The sequence below is a fragment of the Poecilia mexicana genome, unplaced genomic scaffold (assembly GCF_051168715.1).
Source record: "Poecilia mexicana isolate PSO_F unplaced genomic scaffold, ASM5116871v1 scaffold_9, whole genome shotgun sequence".
Taxonomy (NCBI): Eukaryota; Metazoa; Chordata; class Actinopteri; order Cyprinodontiformes; family Poeciliidae; genus Poecilia; species Poecilia mexicana.
Window position 1 is genome coordinate 8,996,281 of NW_028263378.1, and position 15,321 is coordinate 9,011,601.

The window sequence follows — 15,321 nt, forward strand, 5'->3', positions numbered from 1 at the left end:
TTGATTTCTATCTGTTCCACAATCAGGAATTGTTGCTGCAGGAATGGGATGACATTAGGAAATGATGTCAATATCTACAGGTCACACCGGGGAAGTTGACTCCCCGCGATTTTGTTGTGGTTTGTTTCCCTGTTTGTTTGGGAACTAATCATTAGCAGAATGGTTCCCACATGGAGGATCTGGCCGAGCATTAATGACTGCTATTTGTCCCTCCCTACCTCAGACTAAGCCAGATAAGAATGAGACCTACTCTGACCTGAATGCTTGCCAGTGTTTCTCAGGACATGTGCTGATACTTTGCTTTTTTTTTTTTTTTTTTTTTTTTTTCTGCAGCTTTCTGTGCCCTTTGTGTGAGAAGGAACAAACATCCACACTGCTGCAGAGAAGAATCGTAGTTTTATTTTCACATGATAGAGAGATCCTATAAAAAGTAGAACGCAGAGGATTGCTGGTGTTCTTTCCAGTTAAATATCTCACAAAAATAAATAAATCAATAAAATTCAGCCAAAAACTCAGTGGTTAAGTATCAAACAATTATTTTAAATGTGCTTTAATTCTTAATATTTCATGCTGTCATGATAATCTGATTTTTACCTTTGCCATTTTCTGCCAGACCTTGTTCCCTGCCTCTCTGGAGAAGTTGGATTATAAATACCATATTTCGATACATCTAGCTTGGATAGTATCTTCTCTGTCGTCCACAGACTTCAGCTTCAAACTGTTTGGCACAGTAAAAAAAAATAAAGATGACCCCTGCTTTTGGTGCCACTCAAAACTCAGATTAACATCTCTCACCTAAAGGAAATAAGCAATCTCAACCAAATCAGAGTTCACGTCGTTTAACAGTGTTAGTGCCTTTTTCTTTTCCCAAATGAGAGATTTTTCAACGCATGTCTTTGATTCATGGCTGTCTGGTATTTAAAACCTCTCATGTCCAGTGCTCTGTGTATGTGTTTCCACTCCAGGTGGGCTCCTTGGTTCACACCATCATTGGAAGGAAGTGGGTTGCTGTTTTCTTCCTCCGGGTTTTCATTCCCCTCAGCGGCTTCCCATGGACGTTCAGCCCCACAAACATCTGCCGCTTCTTGTTCTTCCACTCAGCCGAAGCGTAGGTGTTGTAGCCGTTCTCCTCGATGCGCTCCTTCAGCTTGCAGTCGACACCAAACTCTCTCTGCAAAATCAGAAGCATGTTTATGTCAGACGAGGTGAAAAATTGGTCATTTTCCAGCACAGATCAATTTTTGTCATAAAACACTATGTTTCAAAGTTATTAACTAGGTTTTGCCAGTCTATAATCTCACAGGAAGTGCATTCCTGTGAGATTATTGTGTGCAGAAAAGTAAAACTCCTTAAGCAGTAAACAACACATTTTAACTTATTTTAGTAATTTAGAATAATTCAAGCAGAATCGTGCATCTCGTGATGCACGGTACAAACGATGGACATTAACCATCTGCATCTTCACAAACACCATTAAGTTTGTTACTATGTTGGCCAAACAAGTAAATAACATAAAATCTACATTATCAACTCCTCAGTAAAGTAAGTTGTCCTAAAAGTCACTAATAACTAAATTATGTCATCACCAAATGTGTATAACCAGTTAAGGCAGATTTAGGTTTAAAAGAATATTTTATTTTCATTAGCATTCCATTTTGGTTGTTTCTGAGTGACACTGGAATTATCTACAAAATCTAACATGGACATTAATCATCTAAGAAACCAGGAGCAAACTCAGGTTTCATGAGTGATAAAATTCTATGATTATTTGTATTTGTTTGAATTGTTTTAAATGGCTAAAAGCAGCTGAGATAAAGGGTCAGTATGACGGATAACACCATGCTGTGAATCATTTCATTTCCTACAAGCTCACAGCAATCTGGCAATGTTCTACTGCAGGTAAGAGAACTATTGTTGACAATACCTTCATAGGATCTCACTTCAAAACACCCAAACCACCCCTTTGATGGATGTTGCATGCTTTGCCCTATTCTGCATTTTGTCTTTGGACAAGCTGTGTGATTGCATAGCTCTCCTGCAGGTCTGCATGTGTCCACAGGCCTGATTGTGGATTTGATCCAACTGGCATGGAGGTAAAGATCAGGTTGCCCGCGATAAAAACCGAACAATCTAACACTATCTGTCTCTGTGGAGCATTCAGATTGACCTCTGACTTGGATACTAACCGCTCCGTACAGCTCTCCTTTCCTGCTGATGGCCAGATAGTAGTTGCTGTTCAGCCCTTTAATGGCCACCACTCCCACTTCCACTGATGTGATTTCCAAAATACCTAAGAAATACAAAAAAAGGTTACATCATTATATGGTGATTATCAAAATAAACAAACAATCCCCTTGCATGCACCATGACTTCATAAAGGATCTCTGGATTGCTGGAACATTTACAAGATGACGTCAAATTCAGATCTGCACATCCCATATACTTATTTTGTTTTCCACACACTTCTTTAGTGTGTTGCTGACGTTTGAAAGAAAAAATACAGAGAAATCCATTGTAAGTTGTCTCAATTACAAGCATTTGAATGACTTCAATGTGATTTGAGATTCTGCAGCATTTAGATCATCTTTAAAAAAATTCCCAGCTTCATTATTTGTACTCTTGGACTTTAACACAACTGGTTTTCAGACTTTACTAGCAAACAACCATGAAATAATTAAATATGTGAGGAAATGAATATGTATTTTTGCCAATAAGACAAATATGTTTAATAATGTAAGCAATTTTATTTTATACATTATTTATTCATTAATTTTGATTTTTTTTTGTTTTTGTTCCCACCACAACCCAAAACTGACAGATTCATTCTTTTCGTTTAATTGTGTAACCTTTGGACATCCATAAACTAGCGAGGTGACAATGAATTTTATTAATTGTATAGCAGCAATGATTTTTGTGACCCTCATATAAGTCACTTCTACGGTGACTTCCCATTATTTCTTTAAATGGATAGAAAAAAAAATCATGACATAAAGTTATACATTTTCTATAAATTGCATTAAGAGTAAAATAATGCAAAAGAAGAAATAGATGGTGACAGCTGTAAAAAGATTGTGCAGATAAGATTATTTCATGTTCTGCTTGTGTCCAGTGTACCATCATTTCAACAACAAGTTTTAATTAGGTCTGAAAATAAGGAAAAATTCTAAAATAATAATAATAAGAAAATATGAAATTTTTTATTTGAAAACTTGGGAGCAGTTTAAAAAATCTGCTTATTGTTGAAAAACAGGATTTCAGAAACAGAGTGTTTTAGATTTATATTCTTTACAATAATTCAGTGTTGGCAGTGCCCTGTTATCCTCTGGGCCCAGAGCAGCAGTGTTTGCTCACACCTGGGGTTGACTCTGACTCTTCTTTTATCCTGCCTGTGTTTATCCACCGTACATCACTATTAGTTTATGCATATCTTTTTTTGCAAATAAGTACTATTAAGGTTTTGGAGTACCACCTCAGGCAGCCCAAATACCAGCAGCGTTACTTGTTTCAGGACCATGGATCTGAATGACTAGTGACCTTCAAAGCACAGTACATTTACATGTGGGAATATGTGGGAGTTCTTTTTAAGGTTACAATTATTCCTGAGCACATTTATCATTTTGGTGATATTATAAAGTTAGTTTACAGCCTACACCTGCGTAACAGATTCCAGCTGCACAGGTCATTTTGTTGGAAAATTAATAGGTGGATTCCACAGAGAATCTCTGGCTGTTTATGCTCTGTTTGGTATTTAGGCTACACAAATAATTTGGGTTTCTCATAGGCTGGCAGAGGGGTTAATTTATACCTGGGGTAACAAGCGTGTGTTTTTCCTGCAGACAGCCACGATTATTTGTGTGGTCTCAGTATCAGAGGTCAGAGAGATATAACTTCCTAATGTGTCCTCTGACCACAGAGCCCACTTGTCTCGTGTTTTGCTGCTGGTGTGTGTTTGTGAGAGAGTCCTGCTGGTTCCCATGACATGTTTGATTTCTTGCCGCCCTCCCTGACTTCCTTTCCCCACTTCCTGTGAGCTGTCGTTATTTTATCTCGATAAGCATCCATGTGTAGGCACACACAGACACACACACGCACACACACACGCACACAGACGGAGACCGGCGTGGGGGCGTGAACTCCGGAGAGTCAATGACATCCTTTGATCAGATCTGCAGTCCCGTCTGTGTCTGATGACTGTTTGTGTGGCGCTCTGGTCCACTGTCGCTCCCACTCTCCTCTGCCTGAGGTCTCCAGCCGTGTACATGAGTGGACAGTGGAGAATCCAGGTGTGCCACCACCCCCTCCAAAAGAACAAATACCCCTCTTAAATATACAGCAACTTCCCTCCTTGTCCGTGAGGTCTTGGCTGTATCAGTTTCTAGTTCAAACGGTGGCACCTCGGGGCTGTGAGGTCTGAAGCCACAAGGCGGTGGTGGGGACTGTGACACAACGGCCATTGAGGATCTGAGTGGAGCTGGTTTTCTGTAAGGGATCGGATGTCAGGTATGGAGTGAGGATGTAAGACAATCTATGGCAGTCTCTGGCTGCTCTGTAAACATGGGAGGGATGAAAGGAAGGAGAACAGAGGAGGACAGAGGAGCCATGACAGTGAGACTGGGGGTGGAGTGAGGATTAGAAAGGCTGTAATGATCACTGATCAAAGTCAGCCACCGGAGGCAGGGGCGAGACAGGTTGTATATACACACACGCACGCGTGCTAATGTGCACACACACACACATGCATGCACGCACACACACACACACACACACACACACACACACACACACACACACACACACACACTCGGCATGCACAGGCATAAGAAAATGTAGCAGGTGAATGTGCTTTTCTACAAATGTTGGAGGAAAATAACCAATAACTACCATTTTTAAGAGGCTATCTAGACCGAAATTTATATATTGTGGCTTTTGTTTTCCCTTTGAATATTGTATGTATTTCCTGTTTGGAATTACAGCACCTAATTACATGCTGGTTGTGAAACAGATTAAGCCAGTAGGAACTGAAGGTGGGCTTTTTTTCCACAGTGGTATGCCAAAAACAAAATTGTTGCACTTAGCAGCTTGTAGCATTTTGTTGTTTTTTTTGTTTTTTTCACCCAAAGGTTGATTTCACACTGCTTCTTATCTTGCCAAGTATGTAAAAGTCAGCTTTAGGGTGGAAAATGTATAATTTGCAACTGTGTCAGGAAAAAAAAACCAACAAAAAAAAAAACTAGGTTGCCATGATACCAGTGTGTTGTTGTCTAATCTAACCAGCCAGGGAAGAAAGTTAAGCATTATATATATATAAGCAAATTCATCAGGACAGATTAATGTGCCATGATGCCAACATCTTATTTATTAATAATTTTTTTTCTAACTTAATGATCACCTCAACCCCTTAGAGTGAAGGTTCTATACTCCGTCTATGAATCGAGCCAAATGGTTAATATTAGTTGAAAGACAGTATTCAGACTCCCATCAGTTGGAGCATCTCAAAGTATTCGTCATGCTGAGGTGAGTGAATCTACATCAGCGCAAATAGAACGTTTGCATAGCACAAAATGATATGAGGTAAACAGAAAATGTCCTGTACTTGTAATTTTGCTTCATCCAGCCCAGAGGATTCCAAAGTGCTTTACATTACATTCATTCACACATTCACAAGTATTATAACTACTAAGTTGTTATAGACTGTAGCCAAAGATGCCCTGGGGCAGTCTGACAGAAGAGAGACTGCAATGCAGTTGAGACAATGGGCCCTCTGACCACCAGCAGCAGGCAGGGCAGTGAAGTAGCTTGTCCAAGGACACAATGACTAAGACAGATGAAGCCAGGCTGCAACCCACCAATTACAGGATGAACTCCTATTCCTGTTCCCCTGTCACCCCCAGATATCATTCTTGTATTATAGGATCACTGCTGTGAAATTTGAGTGAGCATTTGTGTAAATTTTCTAGCACTGGTGCATAAGTTGTAACACTCATAACACTATTTTTTTACAGGTTTTACATGTTCTTGACCATCTATATTTGTTCTACTGTTAAAGAAATGTGGGACAACATCTTTGAGTAATGCAGGGATAAACAGCCCTTCCTGCAGTCACAGTATAATATTTGGAGATACAAACATTTCTCATGTTTCTTTTCAATTGATCTTTCGCTTTTTTTATCTTAAACATGAAATTAAATTCAAAATGCAATTTTTTTGCTCATCTGAATTGGTCCTCAAAATAGCAAAATCTACGGTGGCCACCATAAAAATCTTCCATTTCAACAACTATTTTTTTTTTCCTGACCTGTTTCTGATGAGAAAAAACATTTAACAAAACCTGCGCAGACCGAGCAAACAGTTGATAATGGCCTCACTTGAGACCCATATGAAAAGTTTTATGTGTCTTTTTTCAGACACCCAGAAGACCACTGTCTTTATTTGCTTTGATTAAAAAAAGATCAATGTGCATCCAGCACATTTAACTAGAAAACAACATACACACACACACAAACACACGCACACACACGCACACACACACACACACACACACACACACACACACATACACACTTCATGAGCTACTTTGCAAAGTGCGCTGAACACATGGCCTACATCCCATGCATACACTAACACTCAATCTTGACAGGCTCCCCCTCTCACACCATCAAGGATAATGAGCTAAACTGTTTCACCACCAGGCGTTAGACTGGCTCTTATTTGGCAATCTTTCACTCATCACTTAAACTTACTAGTTGCCTATAAATATAAAAGAAGTCAGCTGTGAATCATAGATATTTTAATTACACACTCAGACAGTGGAGATAGCTACTTAGCTGACTTTAGGACTTTATCTCCCTCCCATTCTCACTGCCTCTGTAACCTCTGCACAGGCCCCTGGCGGGCTGGAAAGCCATGTGGGACAGTTTTACACTGGCATCCCCATAAATCTGTGGGAGGCTGGATACTGGCTCTGTAACACAGAGAGAGCCGGGTCTCTGCAGAGTCAACTGCAACGCTTGAAACCAAATATCCGCACATCCAACGCACCATTTAAAATAGACCAAATATACCAATGCTTACCATTTTGTAAGCAGAATAGGTAGGAAAATCCTGCTTGTCACTTCAAGAGATCATGAGGGGTCCTCTACAAAAGACGCCGTTTCTGGGATCATGCCTAGCCCCAGGGGCCAGAAAAAGAAGACTGAAGCTGCTGTTGTGTAGTATTCTTTACCATGTGAACCTGATAGTTCACATGGTAAATAATCCACACACAGTGTCCCTAGACCCCCTTAGGACACAGCTTGTTCATGGCACCACCATTGATACAGAAGATGCACACCTTTGATGTGGCTACAATGACGTTCAGTCAGCTTATTCATGAACTTGTACCTCTAGAGGATCTCCCTTTCACCTCCCACCCTGGTGCTCAGCACTGCGAAGACTAAATGACTTTTCAAAAAAAAAAAAAAAGTCTTTATTAATAAAGATTTACTGAATCTTTATTTTTGATTCAGTAAAAACAAAGACAAAGAAGCAATTCACCCTCCAAACAAACATAAGGTAAATTCGCAAAAAACTGCGTCAGACTTCCTTGCACCACTCCAGTTTTACGACTTAAAAGAAACTGCTAACAAAGGTAGCAGTAAAGGCATCACTTCAATAAAGTTTCTTCTGTCATGACCTTGTCCAAACAAACATCTCCCCTGACATTCTGCTTCCCCCATGCTATTTCCCTTTAGTCACTTTGATTGAATGTGTGGTCAGGCTCTTCCAAGAGGAGAAGTAAAGCTTCGTATATACGCTGACTCTGCGACTGGAAGACTGGGAAAATGAAGAACACGTTTGAACGTGTGCATGTGTCATTTAAAGTGTTTTGCAGATGACAAGCTGTCGAATCCGCACCTTATTAAAACAACATTTTAATATTGCTGAGTTATGTTTGAATGTAAAATAATTAACATGTTTTCTAATTCAAAACTACGATTTTTGTGCTATCCATCACTGCTCTTTAGGGTTCAGAGTTTGATTTAGCATTTTGTACAAATATTTAGGAATCTGAATAGATAATTCTAAATATTTTAAGCTTCATTTTAAAAATTTGACAGAAAGGTAAAGTCCTGTGAAAGCCGATTTTTAGTGTCTTCTGAGGCTAAGAAAGCTAATTTAGTGAGCCGTCAATTCCTGTCTTTCAAATATTTATGCTTTTCATGGTGCATTTTAATGGCTTTAATGGTAATGCGTATTGGGATCAGGAGTGTGAAATTCACAAAGTTCCACTTTATCTGGACAGGGCTGAATATTTTTTGCTACAGTGTCATAAATAACCATTTTTTTCCAGTGTTCAAGATCAAATGTCCATCTGGAAATGAAATGTCAATGAGCTACAAGTAAATAGTCAGATAAATATTAGCTGAGTTATTCTGAAAATATATTACTGCATCAGTTTCACTTTCAGTTTCAAGCATTTGGCATCCCAAGATGAGTGAATCTCCAATCCAACCCACTTGCATAGTGTAACAAGAGATTGAGAGTAGCTATACTTAAGAAATATTTGAGTCACAATTGTGTAAATACTGTCAAAACTGTCCTAAACATTAAGTCCCAAAAAAATCCAAGCCAGCCTAATAATTTGCTACTGAATTGCAAAGAAGATAATAATGTGACAGAGGGACAGAAGTTTAAGTAAAGATTTGTGTCTGCAAGTTTCTTGATGTTGCTTCACTAGGGTAACGTACTTTACATGATTCCTTCATCACAAACTCTCGTCATAGTCCTGTCATCATCAATATGTCAGATTCAAACATTTTTGGTCTTCACTGTAATTGTGTCAAAATTTAGTATTAATTACTATTTATTTTGTTTCTGAGACCTATTTGGGATCCCTGACACCTGTTTAGGCCAAAATAACACTAAGTGATCTCCTGTTGTTATTATTCATTAAAGTCATAAAGCTGCATTTTCTTGCAGTAGACTATTAGAGAAAATTACGTTACTATATCTGTTTTCAAAGAAATATCCAAACATCTTGTTTGTATGTACAAACTGACAGCCCAGGTGTCATATGTTTGCAGAAATGTGCAATGATATACAGCATCATGTGCCTAAGATGATGCTGTATATCATCTGATATGTAGATGATATACAGCACCAAAATAAATAAATGCCAAAAAAATTTTGGTATTTATTTTTATTACTTTATCTTGTGCCATAATATTATTTTATTTTTTTTGGCTGTATCTTATGATGTTTTAATTTGCTCTGCGCTTGGTCAGGAACCTTCTTGTTAATAATATTATAAATCTAAAGTTTTTCCTGGTGAAATAACTCACAAACTGAAAGACATGAATGAAAAAATTGAGAGCATGCATCATTATCTTCTGCTTTATGATCGCACAGCCATGGGGAAAATGTGGGTGCCTGATAGGCGCACACACACGAAGCTCGATGGGAACGCTGGGTTACAAATGAGAATGCTGCCTTACTGACAGATCCAGTGAAACAAACAACGTGTAATCACTTCTAAAGACACTTTTCTTAGAGTGGAAAAAGTCAAACAATTGTCGCAAATGTGACTGAGAATGTGCAATTTACTCCAACCTGCGCTCGCAGAAGAGCAATGTGTGTGGGAGACAACAGAAAGAGAAAAAGAAAAGGAGCCTAAAATATCAATGAGCCTGACATTCATGTGCCCCCCCCCCCTTGCACCAGCCCTGTTCCTCTGTGGCTCTTATCAACGCTGTTTACCCTGGGCTGTGAAGACCGCTTCATAATGGCCCAGTTATCTGCTCCTGGTCCTTTTTAAGCCGACTGAGAGCTACCATCATTGTGCTGAGTGTTTGGACAGGAGAGATATCAGTGAGATGTCTGGTTTAAAACAAAAGGACAACTCAAATTGAAAATTCTTCTGTCAAACCAGCAGTCTGGGAAAATATGTTTTATTTATCATAGCCAGGTAGTTTCATATCTTTAAACCTTAGCGCTGAATTAATAGTATGTAGATGATGAGGTCCCCATCTTCAGAATTGGCTCCCAATCCCTCTGATTTTATCTTTACATATTAAGAGGTTTTACTTACTGAGTGGGTCATCCTTGCTCTTGGTCCCATTGACTTGTCCATTCCTATCGATCCTCAGGAAAAACTTCTGGAAAGAGAACAACTTTCTCCTACGTATGTCCCCTTGGAGGTGATTGTAGCTGCGCACATGCCTCCCCTGCGGTCCTCCACCCTGTCCAGACGGGCCCCTGGTGGCTCTAGGTCTAGAGATTAATTTGCTCTCTGAAATGTTCAGTGGAACCCCAGATGTTTCCAGGTTGGGGGACCTCAGTCTGTCTCTGCGGTTCTGACGGCACGCAACCTCAGGAAAGCACAGGGAGAAAGCCAGGAGAGCAACCAACACAGAGAAAGTCGGAGAGGAAAGCAGTCCTGATGACCTTGATCGGAAGCTGGTCCCGGAGCCAGAGTAAGCCCCCAAGCCGGCCCAGGAGCAGAACGAGGCAAATGCAGCCTTACTCCCTCCAGCAGCCCATCTGATCATGGTAGTGTGCTGTGAGGAGGACTAGAGGCAGCCTTAGAGCCTGGGACATGCTGCTGGGGGTGAGGAGAGACTACGAGGGCAGGGAGGGGAGCCCTCCACACTCCAGACTGGCTGAGGTGATCGCACTGCAGTGTCCAAACTTTTCACCACCTGCATAAAGTTGTAGGATATCCAACTGAATTAAATTTGAATATCGAAAACCTGAGAAACACACCCAAGTCTGTGCATTAAAATTGGATATGTCCAAACTGATTATTGTAAAAAAAAAAAAAAAAAAAAAAAAACAGTCATAGATTTCAGAAACAAACCAGGGTTATCCTTGTGATCAGCAGTTCTTTCAGGTTTGCCCGTGATGTTTAAATTGATATCCTGAGTTGCTCCAGAGAGATCATTGAATTTCCAGGCAGTTCATAGTTGTAAAAGAGGAGAGAAAACCCTTAAAATCCTAGTAAAATGCTTGCCAAACCTTACAAAAATGTCCCCCCAAAATAAAAATGGGTTCTCTTACATCAACCTCTTTGAAGTAGATGAATCTTGATTTGTCCTCAGGAGTTTTGTTCGGCAAACACTGGACTCAGGACCTAAACATCCAGCTGCATGTCAGACAATCCATCTGTTCTCTTCGGTTGTCCTGCTCCTTTTGTTTTTTTCCTCTCATCTCACTTCCTCTCCTCTTCCCAATGACTCCACCTTCATGCAAAAAACGTCTGGGGAGGTCCTATGGTTGATCCCGGTTGTTCTTGCCCTTTCCTTGATTTGACAAATTCATTACCTGCAGAGTGACACCAAAATAAATAATATTGTGCTCTGTGGAGGTTACTCAATCCATCCTTCTGAAATTCAACTTCCCTCTAACATATGGGAGCAAGCACTGCTCTCTGTGTGTGTCTGTGTGTGTGTGCGTGTGTTTGTGTGTGGGAATCCCTTCCAAACAAAAGTAACATATGAGAGTAGGTGAGAGGTGATGATAGGGTTTATCTTTGCTTGTGGTCCTGGGCAGAAAGAAGCAGCCTGATAGCACTGATTCTGTTCCTACAGATGCTGATTGTGATGATGATTGCTTTATTGGTTAATTTAATTAATGCATTATACTGTGTGCTATAGCAAAAATGCCCCATTGGCCATATTTATCTCTCTGGATTTAATGTTGAAGCCTAAGATCCATCCTGCTGCAATGCAGCTGAAAAAGGTAAGATATTTTTGTCTACAGAATATTCTGACTCTTCTGTTTAGTATCAAGTTAGGCGCCATTTTGCCTTAAGAACTTTCATTTCTTTTTACCACAGATTCAACAAGATGTTTGAGACGTTCATGTGAGATTTCATTGACAGAATCGAATGGTTGAAGCAGATTTGTCGGCCTCACATCCACAATGTGAATCTTCTGTCCCACACCATCCAAAATGTGTCATAGACTGAGATCTGGTGTAGACTCTGCAACAGACTGAGAATTGTGGACGCTAATAGAGTGCAAGGAATTTACTTTCATATTTAAGGAACCAGTTTGAGATAATTTGAGCTTTATCCTACCGGACCGAGCCATCAGAAAGAGGGTACACTGTGGTCATGAAGCAACGGACACGCTCGGTAGCAATAGTTTGGCTGGTTGAGGTCCAAAGGGTGCCCAGAATGGGTGAGACGGTGTGGCATTGCACCACCAACAGCTGCGAATACCAGGTCGCATAGGTCCATTTTTTGCATGTTGTTTGAAACCTGAGTGAAATCAACTCTCATCAGATCAGGAAACAGTTTTGGAATCTGCAACAATCTAATTTGTTGAGGTTGTGGAAATTGCAGCCTCGGTTTCCTGTTCTTAGTTGGCAGGAGAGGCACCCAGGGTGGTCCTCCTCCCATCTGCCTCATGGTTCAAGGTTTTGTGAGTTCAAACATGTTACTGTGCATTTCTTGGTTATTACAAGTGACAATCTGAGCTAACGTCGCTATTCTAACAACAAGACCCAGTCTACAATTTTTTTTCCCCTTGACTTCTGACATCCACAAAGCATTTTCATCCACACATCTGCAATTCACCGCACATTTTCTTTTCCTTAAATCATCTGCTGCAAACTTGAAGGATGGTTGTGTGTGAAAATCAGCAGGGATGTTCACAGGGAACTCTACACATCAAAATGAGCCTGGCATCACCCACAAGGGGGCATTAAGGGACATTATAGTTTCAAATTAATTATCCCTAAAGGAATTAAAAGAATGTTAATAGTTTTTTGGTTCAGGAAATATTCACTTAGCATTGCTTATAAATGTTGCATGTGAATATTTTAAATAAATACAATATAAAAATTAAAATACCTTTTTTTCAGTTTCATTGGTTTAAAGATTGATGCATTTTTCCTGCTTGGGTTCATCCCTTGTATAACTGAAGGGCAAATTCACAGCTTCAAGTACAGATGGAGTTAGTAAACCTACAGGGAAGACAAGTTTGTGCTTTCGTTTTTACCTGAATCAACCATTATGATTCAGTAATTCTACGTTCACACTGCAGTAAAAAAGTACATTTTAAAATAAATCACATTTTTTTGGTAGATGTTCTCTTTTTCGCTTTTGTACACTTTTCTTTGTTTTGTGGTGAAAGATTTATGTGGAACATCTACTTCAATCATTTTAGTTTTTTTTTTTTTATATCTGGCACATCTGCAGTTTTATGGCTCAGTGTGAAGGTGATAAGTATTACAAATTGAAATTGACCCATTAAGATGTGATAATCCCAACAAGTGTCCATCCTCTTCTATCTCTGTAGATAAAAATCATATTAAGTTACCGTTGTTGCTTCCAGTCTGGATAGCTGATTTATCTCTACCATCTTGCAAAGGCCTCTCTTTTTCCCTTTAAGGCTTTATCGCCGTGTGTTATCTCTCCTGAAATGCTGTAATGCAATGAGGCTATCCAGTTTCAATCACCAGACCTCTGCCTTCCTCTGTGACTCAGGTGTCTGAGTGGCTGTCAGCCAATGAGAGTCGCTGAAAAATTTAGTCCTCAAGGGTAGGCAGGCACAAGATGGGCAATTTTATTACAGCCTAAACGACAATATGTTTGGAAACTGTAAAAGATGTTAGTGGCATTTCTAAGAATCCAGCCAATAAATGTCACACTGTCAGTTTTATGTGCTTTCATTTATCATTCTCTATAAAAATTCATTGGTTTCCTTGTATTTTTCCTTGAGCCCCTGTTTTAGCACCTTGTCAACAATCTGCAGGAAAAGACTTCCTAACCGTCAGTGGGACTTTAACTGGAGACCCAAACAAAACAAATGATATCAGCACTTCCCTTCTCTCCATGTTAACCTGCAGAAAGCACAGAGGTGGAACTAGCTTCATTTGTATTGATTAGTGGTGTAAATTTTGCACAATTTTGAATTATTCTGTAAAGAATTTGACACATATTTCGAGTCTATATTCCATCAGTCTGCAAAATTTTGTGATCTTTTCTTTAAAATTACTAAAATTGTGATTTTTCTTGTATTTTGTTTACTTATCTGTGAAAATAATTTTGAATAAATATGTCACACAGTTGGGGATCCTTTAGAATTCAGTTTTAATTTTAGTGCTGTGCTCCCAAAACATATATTTGCTTTTAGATGGTAGGACAGAAGCACACAGATTCTTTACCCGTTTGAGAGACACAACAGTGTAAAACTGTCCAGATACACCTTCAAGTCTTTTAAGTTCTCTTCTCTTTGAGGCAGTGAGGTCCTCAGAGGATTGGAGGCTTGAAATGATGCTGACAGACACACAAGATTTGCAGGACTTCTTCAGAGGCCAGGGAGCAAATTCTTTGCAAACCTGAACACGCCTATCGTCTTCTTCTTTTTCCAAATGCAATATAAGTGAGATTTGCAGAAGCTGGTTCTGAACTCATCTCCGTCCTCGCTCACAGCTTTAGCATTTAGCGTATCTTTATACATCTATCCCTCGGAATTGCGTTCCAAAGTTCAGGACAAGAAACAAGAGAGCAAAACAAATATACCCCTGATCCTTCCCCGCAGGCCGCTGCTCTGGCAACAATCTCGCACAATTCCAAAAAACAAAAAACATGGTCACAAAAACATGGCTGTGAAATACTGGAAATTTCCACAGTTGCAGCTGAAAAAATAAAAAAAAAAACATAAAGGAAAACTGTTTTTATTTCTATCTCCTTAATTTTCTTGAAACACTATCTCTTTCTCATTAGGCCACATTCAAATATTTGTTACCTATCCAAATGATCATGTGGTGACCAGACTGTATGTGAGACACCAAATAGTCTGTCTACGTAGCAAAAACACGTAAACCCCTGAAAATAAGGGTAAATTGAGGATAAATTAGATTTTTACTGTGAAAATGCCACCTACTGAACTAAAAATGTAAAACAGACCACCATAGCATCTTTTGTTTGTTTGTTGTTTAATTGACAAAAAAATGTTTCAGTGATATAATTAAGTAATATGCAGACCACTATAAAAATAGACGCAGCATTGCTAGTAAATAAACAAGACTATGTTGAAAGCACTGCATATTTTGTTGTGTTTCTACTGCAATGTTAAATGGTACTTTTGGAGATTATATTTAATTTAATCCAAAAGAACCACATCATTTTGACAAGAAAAGAGTGTGTTTTGAACAGTTTTTAGTAATGAAAATCATGAGCAGTGCATCTGTCTTCAGACTCAACATTTCAAAATGAAGTCAAAGCTAAAGCCAGGTTAGGTTATAAAACATTAAAATTTGGTGAAAATGTCTGAGAACTATTTAATGCATCATCTGAAAACTCTAAGAGTGATCTATCTGAAATATCACCATCAC

At 39.3% G+C, this 15,321-nt stretch overlaps 1 protein-coding gene across 2 annotated transcripts; it reads right to left on the reverse strand.

The window, feature by feature from the left end:
- Nucleotides 1–377: 377 nt before the first annotated feature.
- On the reverse strand, nucleotides 378–11,182 carry fgf10b (fibroblast growth factor 10b). Of its 2 annotated transcripts, XM_088008730.1 has the most exons (4): nucleotides 10,835–11,182; nucleotides 10,067–10,676; nucleotides 2,187–2,290; nucleotides 378–1,171 (listed from the first exon to the last, which is right to left on the reverse strand). In XM_088008730.1, the coding sequence occupies exons 2-4, from the start codon at nucleotides 10,524–10,526 to the stop codon at nucleotides 980–982; spliced, it is 756 nt and encodes a 251-aa protein (XP_087864856.1). In that variant the 5' UTR covers nucleotides 10,527–10,676; nucleotides 10,835–11,182; the 3' UTR covers nucleotides 378–979. The 2 variants fall into 2 exon arrangements, with proteins under 2 accessions (XP_087864856.1, XP_014861184.2); XM_015005698.2 differs by having other exon boundaries at nucleotides 10,067–11,182.
- Nucleotides 11,183–15,321: the final 4,139 nt, after the last annotated feature.